The following is a 10116-nucleotide window of genomic DNA, read 5'->3' as shown; positions in this document are numbered from 1 at the left end:
TTTTGTATTTCAGTATTCTCTCTTCTTCTACCGAAGGAACTTATTTTAAATTGCCTTTCTAAATCTTTTTCAGACTGGAAGACTGTATGTGTAGAATCATTGCAAAACACAAGGGTAGAGATACCCCCCGGGGAATCAGATCATAGGAACTGTGGACAGGGAAACAGCTTTCATCTGTGACCAGTCCTTTCTCCACAACAGAGAGTTCCTAAAGAAGTGAGACTCCATAAACGTGAAATACAAATGAAGAGCCTCAGGAGGAATTCAGACATAATTGAGTCTCCCTGGAAATGGAGAGCAAAGCATTCAGGCTTAGGGAGCAGGACCAGCTCCAACACGAGGCAGCACTGCGGGAGCTGAGGAAGGAGCTGCGGGAGCTGAACCCTGAGAGGGAGGCTCTGAAGCAGGCACAGGAGGCGAATGCCCTGGCCGCCCAAGAGAAGGAGAGGCTGCCACAGGAGGTAGTCAGAGTCAGCTTCTGGAATCAGCTGATGAAGGGGCAGCAAAAGGAGCTCTTCACCCAGAGCAAAGAGATGCAGACCTCCCTGGAGCTCCTGCAGCGGGAAGTGAGGCTTTGCAGGCGCAGTACGAAGGGGCCAAGGAGGACCAGCAGAGCATGGAAATCTCGCTGAAGAAGCTGGGCAGCCAGTGTGAGGTGCTCTCCCGTGAGAAGGAGAACTTCCAAGAGGAAAATCATAACCTCAGAAGGCAGAGTCAGACGTTGGCCAAGAAGAACAGGCAGCTTCTAAAAGAGAATGTAGAAAAAGTAAGTTTCTTATGGATAATAAAAGAAGAGGAGGAGGAAACGTCAAAGTACAAATCTTAGAACCCACCAAAAGACCCACACTCGGGAGAAGCCACACAGTAACGACTGTGGGATATTTCTCCGTGAGAGCTCAGCCCTCGTTAGACATCACATAATCCACACTAGAGAGAAGCCCTATGAATGCAATGTGTAGCAAAGCATTTAACCAGAGTTCATGCCTTACCATCAGAGTGCATTGATTTGTATATTAAATAGCCATCAATTCTGGAACACAAGGACAGGTTTGTAATAAAATGAGATATTGTTAAATTTATTTTAAAAAAAAAAAAAAAGAAAGAAAGCGGAGGCTAATGTGAGCTAATGTCCCTGAGAAGCCATCTTGGTCATTACTCATGGTCTAGAACAGAAACATAAACCACTAAGGTTCTGGGTGAAAAGAAGTGAAGCATCAAACCTGTCTGCATTCGAGTTCAGCCAAACTCCTCCAGCCTTTTGTATTTCGGTATTCTCTCTTCTTCTACCAAAGGAACTTATTTTAAATTGCTTTTCTAAATCTTTTTCAGACTGGAAGACTGTATGTGTAGAATCATTGCAAAACACAAGGGTAGAGATACACCCCGGGGAATCAGATCATAGGAACTGTGGACAGGGAAACAGCTTCCATCTGTTACCAGTCCTTTCTCCACAACAGAGTTCCTAAAGAAGTGAGACTCCATAAACGTGAAATACAAATGAAATAGAAATGAAAGAAGGCCTTCAGCCAAAGTACAAATCTTATAACCCACCAAAAGACCCACACTCGGGAGAAGCCATAGATATGTAACGACTATGGGAAATTTCTCCGTGAGAGCTCAGCCCTCATTAGACATCATGGCATTCACACTGGAGAGAAGCCCTACGAATGCAATGTGTAGCAAAGCATTTAACCAGAGTTCATGCCTTAGCATCAGAGAATTCGTACTGGTGTGACACCCCACCAATGTAGCGTGTGGGAAGGCCTTCAGGTGTAGGTCAGCTTTCATTAGACACCAGAGCCTCCATGCTAGAGAGTAACTGCGAACATGACCAATGTGGATGGGGACCTGATGGCTTGAAAGCCTCTGGAAACATGCTTTTGTACCCTTAATAAAATGACTATTTCATGTGGAAGGTCTCAGGAGCTTTTTTCTCTTTAACATCATCTGTCAACTATATGACCCAACTGAAATTACTAGTTACCTATATTCAGTGGGCCTAAGTGCTTTTTTGTGTACCAAGCACTCCAGAAACCTTAGTTTATAAAGCTATGATCAAATCAATGGAAGACCTGGTTTCTACTTAAATGCTAGGTATTTTAGCAATGGTTATCCCTCCTTGAATGACTTGCAAGAAACCAAAAGAACCAAGAATTCTGGCCAGGAAAGAGCATTTCTCTATAATGGGGTCAAAGTGTCTGATTTGAGGAACTAAATTCAAGTGGAGAAGACTCTAGGGCCAACTATTTAATGCTACAATTTCATTGAGGGTAGGTGATGAAGGATTCATGCCTTAATGCCAAATATATAAAAACCTATAGCCTTGGCTGGTTTGGTCCAGTGGAGAGAGTGTCAGCCTGTGGGCTAAGTGGTCCCAGGTTTGATTTCGGTCAAGGGCACATGCCCATTTTATGGGCTCGATCCCCAGTGTGGGGCGTGCAGGAGGCAGCCAGTCAAGGATTCTCTCTCATCATTGATGTTTCTCTTTCTCCCACTCCCTTTCTCTCTGAAATCAATTTAAAAAAATTATATATATCCTATATAATAAAAGGCTAATATGCAAATTGACTGAACAGCAGAACGACTGGTTGCTATGATGCGTACTGACCACCAGGGGGTTGACACTCAACACAGGGGGAACACCGCTCAGCCAGAAGCCGGGCTCACAGCTGGTGAGTGCAGCAGCGGTGGCTGGAACATTTCAGCGCTACGGACCCCTCAGGGGATGTCCACCTGCCAGCTTAGGCTTGCTCCCTGCCGGCAGGCGGACATCCCTCCAGGGGTCCTGGACTGAGAAAGGGCTCAGGCTGGGCTGAGGTACTCCACCCCCCCCCCCGCCCCCAGTGTACAAATGTTGTGCACCGGGCCTCTAATATATATATAAAGGAAACCTATGTACACCCAGGTGCAAGTTAAGTAACACTGCTATACACAATGTCCACTCTATGAACTGACCTAGTGCTTATTTCAGCTGTTAAGCCTTGGAAAGATAGAAGCTGAGGGTGTCTGGGGGCTGAGTTCCTGAAATCTCTCCATAAGGCACACCCTCACAGGGAGGGACAACCTGAAGAAGCCATGCTCTCCCTGGGCCAGAGGCAGGGGTGTTATCCCTGCTTTCCCCACTGGAGGGCAGTTCCCTTTGCTTTTCCACTTTGCACTAACCTGGGTCCTATTGCTGCCATTTACACCAACTGGGGTGATCTCATCTCAGCAGTTACAAGCCACTGTGTGCTTTCCCTGGTTTTTGGTTAGGTATGCGTTTGACTTCAGGGAGAGATTTCCCAGTACTGGCTGCCAGCTATAAGGAAGCTTGTGTCAACTATTCTCACCCCTTATTTTTCCCTCACCTTCCACTAGTGTCTTCTCCAACCCTGATTGCACCTGGAGTGACTAAAAACCACCTACTAAAAGGCCTGTTGACAAAAGTTCTTGGGTTAATCATTCCCAAGTGGTGTTTCAAGCTACTCAAGTGTAGCTTATCTCAGTGTCCAGGTGGCCATCCATTGCATGTCTATTAAAGGAAAAGGGAGTGATAAGTTCTAACGGTGATTAAAAGAAACAGAGGGATGATGAGGAAAAAGGTGAAAACAGATTATAATCTGTTACTGGCTTAAAGCCAAGAGAATGTTAGGACTAGGCTGTAGCTAAACTTTAGAAGTATACTTGACCCTCACTTTCACATAAACTCAGATCAATCAAGGACACAGGTCAGGTTTCTTTGTTATCCAATCAGTGAACCCCAGCTGTGTGCTGGAATGGATACCACAGTCTTGAATTGCAGGCCCTGGGCCCCAACCCACCAAATGATTTGGTCTAGGATGAAGAACTTCATCACCCATGTAGTTAGGCTGCACTACAAGTTTTCCTTCTGGCCAAGAACTATTTCTTATGAAGAACTTCAGGAATGTCTACAAAAACTGCTGAGATGTCTTTTCTAGAGGTCTTTCATGAGAGCTGCTGCCATAGAGGGCAGAAATCTGTTACTGGTAAGATAACAGATGCCCAGAATGGTGCTTCCACAGGTTCCCCACTTGGTCCCACTAACCACCTGACCACAAAGAACCTAGCTCCCCAAGGAGAGGCCACATCAAAAAGTCCACTGCTTGTCAAATGATCTTTGAGTCCTTTTCCTTTGTAGTTCTTAACTCTGTAGGAAAGAAGAAAGAAATCCTATCAGTGATATGGAAAGAAGTCTTCTCAACCCCACTACTGACCAATTCTAAAACTCTTCAGCTTTCACCCTGATTTTATTTTAAGCAATGAAAAATACAGAAGTCACTTACAGCCGGACATTCCTCTGCACCACTGTTGATATCTATGATGTCATGAGGGTGGCGGCCATCAACATTGCACCCCACAGACTGGGAAGTCCCCAGGATCTCTTTAATGGTTCCTATAATTAAAGAAAATGTGGCATTAGGTGGGAAACGCCAGCCCCTCACAATCCTCAGACACCACTGGGAACATCCATTTGAGTTCCAAAGCAGAAAAAGTGTCATAAAATATCAGAAATAAACACCCCGACTCCTCTACTTGAGAGCTCTCATTTAGTTATGCAAGGCCTGGATGCCAAGTCTCCATGGGACCCTTCATACCCAGATTAAACACATCTGGCCCAAAATCACCATGATCAAGCCACATTTTTCAAACCCAGAAAAGACTACACCCCGAATTTTGGGTCTTAAAGAATTAAGTTTCTTTTAAAATGGGAAAAAGCTACCACTCAGTGAATATGCCCCATATTACTAGGTGGTTCCATGTTGTCCTGCTCTTACCAGAGAGTTCTCTAGCTAAAGATCGGTGCCGCATCTGTCGGGCAATGCTGACAATCTCATCGAAAGTGATATTTCCACTGTGCTTAACTGCAGAGAAAAGAAAACACAGCAAAAGCTTTGTCACAACCCAAAGCCAGCAGACCACACAATGTCCTCCCTCAGCCATTTCTCGTTGTTCCCATGCTTTTGGCACAGAGTCCTCCACATGAAGAAGAACCCTGTTTCCTAAGCTGGGGTTCAGTTTCAGCTCACCACTGGAATGCACCAGCCAACAGGAAATGGTCAGGTGCAGGGGCGGGTGGCTAATGGCAAAATCAAATCTTCACCAATCTTAATGTGTGACTGTTTCAGAGATGAGAAAAGGCAAGCTTATGTTACTGGGGTCAATCTATTCAGAGTGTCACCCAGCTGAGAAGTGGTCTCTTAATTCATCATTCTCAGTTGTTTCACCCTGAATGGTATTCATGATACTGCCTGGCTATGTAACAGCCTGCCATCAAGTCCCCATGCCATCAAATCTCTAGTTCTCGTTAAAAAGAAAAACATGCAGCTAAGTATCAGGCGTTGTGCAGACACCACCACTCACAAACTGCTCAGTGACGAAAGGCCACTCACTGGGTTTTGGTTTTTTGTTGTTGTTGTTTTTTTGCTTCTTTCTGTCTCTCGGACCCTCCGCAATTCCTACTTTTACCGCGGAGGCTTTTCCGGTGCCGCGTTCGGGGCGCCGGGAAGTCCTAGCCAAGCCTCTTCCTCTGTCTGGGCCTCAGCTTCCCCACGTGCACACGGGGAGGGAGGACCGGAGCACCTGCGGCGGCGATGCAGCCCGCACGCGTAGGGTAAGGTTTGTCTCCGGCGCTTTCCCCCGTAGACTGGGTGGGCTGCCAGTCCGGCTGCCTCCACGCCGGCCTGGGGTGGGCCTCCTTAGCCGTTGCCCAACCGAAGGCCACGGGTCCTCGTGGCAGTTGGAGCCGTCCACGCCCAACGAGGGGGTGGCCCGCCTCGCTCCTCCCCGAGGTTCTTGGTGCTGTTTGGAGAAGAGGCGAAGTGTGGCGTGGCCAGCCCGGAGCGATGGGGAGAGGGCTGCGGCTGGGACTCTGCAGAAGGACTTACCGGTTTTTTCCTCCCAGTATACCTGAGGTGCACCGGTGGCGAAGTGGGTGCCACGTCTGCCCTGGCCCCCAAGATCGGCCCCCTAGGCCTGGTAAGTCCTTCTCGCGGTGGGTTGTTTCTTCCCTGGGAGCAGTTAGGCGCTGCCTTGGCAAACACAGGTGTGCCTGAGGTGCCATTGGCGCTGGCGACTTCCATCCCCAGTAAACCTCTGGTGCACTGAACTGCCAGGAGGAGCGTTACAAAGGTTATCGATGAGCATAGAACCCAGTCCCTGGAAGCGGTGACTTCCAATCCACTGCCTCCTGACCGCTGTGTGAGTACCTGAGGGAGAGGCTGGAGGGGCCACGGGAGGGTTTTGAAGTTAGGTGGCTTAGTGACTTTCAGCCTGTTTTCTTTTTATTGATTTCAGAGAGGAAGGTCTAGGGAGAGAGAAACATCAATGATGAGAGAGAATCGTTGATTGGCTGCCTCCTGCACGCCCCATGCTGGGGACTGAGCCCACAATCCAGGCATGTGCCCTTGACCTGAATGGAACCCAGGACTTTTTAGACCACAGGCTGACGCTCTGTCTGCTGAGCCAAACCGGTTAAGGCTTAGCCTGTTTTCTAGTGCGGGAGGTGGGCATAATCACTGTTTGGAGGCTTAACTGGGATGTTGGGTGAAGATTCTGGTGAACATGATAATAGCTTGTGTTTCCTATTCTGCTCCAAACCAAATAGTTAATGTGACCAGCTTTACTTACGACCAGTCTTATTTCCCTCTTAACCCATTTTACTGAAGTTGGATTTCCCCAAATATCATGAGACCTTTGTTCCTTGCACAGTGGTCTCTTGTCCCAAGTGTTCTCCCACGTTGGTCTTGCTTAACCAGTGTCTTCTTTCTTTAATTCTTTACTGTTGAAAGTATTACATGTGTCCCCTTTTCCCCCATTGTCCTCTTCCAACCTTCCCCCCTCCCTCATTGTCTGTGTCCATAGGTTATGCTTATCTGCACACATTAACCAGGGTCTTAACACCGTTCTGGGCCCTTAGCGCTGCTGGCACTAACGGGACATGTTTCCTGGTGGTCACTGGGAAATTCTAAAGTAGCAAATGCCCAGACCTCCATCCCCATAGATAGACTTGGGTTGGCCTGACACAGGAACTTGATACCTTGAAAGGTCTCCAGATGATCTGAATGTAACCAGTGTGGGAATTTTCTCCCTACGTTATCACATAGGTCCTTCTGAGAGGGTAGGTAGGTAATTTTGGCCCGTTATGGCCCTTGGCCTGCAGCTTATAACCCTGAACAAGCCTCACCCCACTTAATGTTTCCAGTTTATACTATTCTGAGAGCCTTGCCTTGATTGGGTAAGTACAGTTGTGTGTTCAGTTTCCTGTGTGCTCTATAGGAGGATTTGGGGTATTGGCGAGTGAGTAAGACTGGATAGGATTTCAGGACCCTTAAACTTGAGGCACAATATGATTTTATAACCTTTATTTCTACAGTCTCCAAAAAAGGTTGGTGATGACATCGCCAAAGCAACTGGTGATTGGAAGGGTCTGAGGATTACAGTGAAACTGACCATTCAGAACAGACAGGCCCAGGTACTTGGTTTGAGGGTGGGCAGGGTAGCTACCCTCTGGGATTCCTGGGGGGGAGGTTTTACTGACATGGCCACCTACCATTAGTGGTGAGAGCAATTTTATGTGTGGGGAAAGCTTTCCCCAAGAGCAAGTTCAGACATGCTCAAATAGTAACTCTTGTCACTGTGTGTCCCTGGGCAAACAGCTTAATGTCTCCTTGGCTAGGACGTGTTTTGGATTTTGAAAATTACTTGAGAATGGACCACAAGTCCAGTGTCTGCCCCATGGTCTCCAAGAAACCAAGCTGTGTGGCAGTATCGTCTTCATTGGAGGTTGGGGTAGGGCTTACTCATTGAGAATCTCTTCTGCAGATTGAAGTAGTGCCTTCTGCCTCTGCCCTGATCATCAAAGCCCTTAAAGAACCGCCAAGAGACAGAAAGAAGCAAAAAAACAGTGAGTGGCCTTTCTGTCACTGGGCAGTTTGTGAGTGGTGGTGTCTGCATAATGCCTGATTCTTAGCTGCATGCTTTCTTTTTAAGGAGAACTAGAGATTTGATGGCATGGGGACTTGATGGCAGGCTGTTACATAGTCAGGCAGTATCATGAAGTGCCATTCGGGGTGAAACAACTGAGAATGATGAATTAAGAGAGCGCTTCTCAGCTGGGTGACACTCTGAATAGATTGACCCCAGTAACATAAGCTTGCCTTTTCTCATCTCTGAAACAGTCACACATTAAGATTGGTGAAGATTTGATTTTGCCCTTAGCCACCCGCCACTGCACCTGACCACTTCCTGTTGGCTGGTGCATTCCAGTGGTGAGCTGAAACTGAACCCCAGCTTAGGAAACAGGGTTCTTCTTCACGTGGAGGACTCTGTGCCGAAAGCTTGGGAACAACGAGGAATGGCTGAGGGAGGACATTGTGTGGTCTGCTCTGGCTTTGGGTTGTGACAAAGCTTTTGCTGTCTTTTCTTTTTTCTGCAGTTAAGCACAGTGGAAATATCACATTCGATGAAATTGTCAGCATTGCCCGACAGATGCGGCACCGATCTTTAGCTAGAGAACTCTCTGGTAAGAGCAGGACAACATGGAACCACCTTGGAATATGGGGCATATTCACTGAGTGGTAGCTTTTTCCCATTTTAAAGGAAACTTAATTCTTTAAGACCCAAAATTTGGGGTTTAGTCTTTTCTGGGTTTGAAAAATGTGGCTTGATCATGGTGATTTGGGGCCAGATGTGTTTAATCTGGTATGAAGGGTCCCATGGAGACTTGGCATCCAGGCCTTGCATAACTAAATGAGAGCTCTCAAGTAGGGGAGTCGGGGTGTTTATTTCTGATATTTTATGACACTTTCTGCTGTGGAACTCAAATGGATGTTCCCAGTGGTGTCTGAGGATTGTGAGGGGCTGGCGTTTCCCACCTAATGCCACATTTTCTTTAATTATAGGAACCATTAAAGAGATCCTGGGGACTGCCCAGTCTGTGGGGTGCAATGTTGATGGCCGCCACCCGCATGACATCATAGATGATATCAACAGTGGTGCAGAGGAATGTCCGGCTGTAAGTGACTTCTGTATTTTGTTTGCTTAAAATCAGGGTGAAAGCTGAAGAGTTTTAGAATTGGTCAGTAGTGGGGTTGAGAAGACCTTTTTCCATACCACTGATAGGATTTCTTTCTTCTTTCCTACAGAGTTAAGAACCACAAAGGAAAAGGACTCAAAGATCATTTGACAAGCAGTGGACTTTTTGATGTGGCCTCTCTTTGGGGAGCTAGGTTCTTTGTGGTCAGGTGGTTGGTGGGACCAAGTGGGGAACCCGTGGAAGCACCATTCTGGGCATCTGTTATCTTACCAGTAACAGATTTCTGCCCTCTATGGCAGCAGCTCTCATGAAAGACATCTAGAAAAGACGTCTCAGCAGTTTTTGTAGACATTCCTGAAGCTCTTCATAAGAAATAGTTCTTGGCCAGAAGGAAAACTTGTAGTGCAGCCTAACTACATGGGTGATGAAGTTCTTCATCCTAGACCAAATCATTTGGTGGGTTGGGGCCCAGGGCCTGCAATTCAAGACTTCGGTATCCATTCCAGCACCCAGCTGGGGTTCACTGATTGGATAACAAAGAAACCTGACCTGTGTCCTTGATTGATCTGAGTTTATGTGAAAGTGAGGGTCAAGTATACTTCTAAAGTTTAGCTACAGCCTAGTCCTAACACTCTCTTGGCTTTAAGCCAGTAACAGATTATAATCTGTTTTCACCTTTTTCCTCATCATCCCTCTGTTTCTTTTAATCACTGTTAGAGCTTATCACTCCCTTTTCCTTTAATAGACATGCAATGGATGGCCACCTGGGCACTGAGATAAGCTACACTTGAGTAGCTTGAAACACCACTTGGGAATGATTAACCCAAGAACTTTTGTCAACAGGCCTTTTAGTAGGTGGTTTTTAGTCACTCCAGGTGCAATCAGGGTTGGAGAAGACACTATCTTTAGTGGAAGGTGAGGGAAAAATAAGGGGTGAGAATAGTTGACACAAGCTTCCCTTATAGCAGGCAGCCAGTACTGGAAAATCTGCTCCTGAAGTCAAACGCATACCTAACCAAAAACCAGGGAAAGCACACAGTGGTTTGTAACTGCTGAGATGAGATCACCCCAGTTGGTGTAAA

General features: G+C 46.8%; 1 protein-coding gene across 1 annotated transcript; it reads left to right on the top strand.

Moving 5' to 3' along the window:
* Positions 1-290: 290 nt before the first annotated feature.
* On the top strand, positions 291-9164 carry LOC307111067 (large ribosomal subunit protein uL11-like; the record flags this gene model as incomplete). The annotated part of the gene is made up of 9 exons (XM_079790770.1): positions 291-461; positions 581-766; positions 5543-5606; positions 5903-5976; positions 7373-7471; positions 7822-7903; positions 8435-8521; positions 8901-9013; positions 9144-9164. 9 exons carry the CDS (start codon positions 291-293, stop codon positions 9147-9149), a joined length of 882 nt encoding a protein of 293 aa, XP_079646896.1. The 3' UTR covers positions 9150-9164.
* Between the last annotated feature and the right edge of the window lie 952 nt (positions 9165-10116).

Source organism: Cnephaeus nilssonii (genome assembly GCF_951640355.1).
Source record: "Cnephaeus nilssonii genome assembly, chromosome: 14".
Classification (NCBI taxonomy): domain Eukaryota; kingdom Metazoa; phylum Chordata; class Mammalia; order Chiroptera; family Vespertilionidae; genus Cnephaeus; species Cnephaeus nilssonii.
This window is presented reverse-complemented; position numbering and strand designations above follow the sequence as displayed.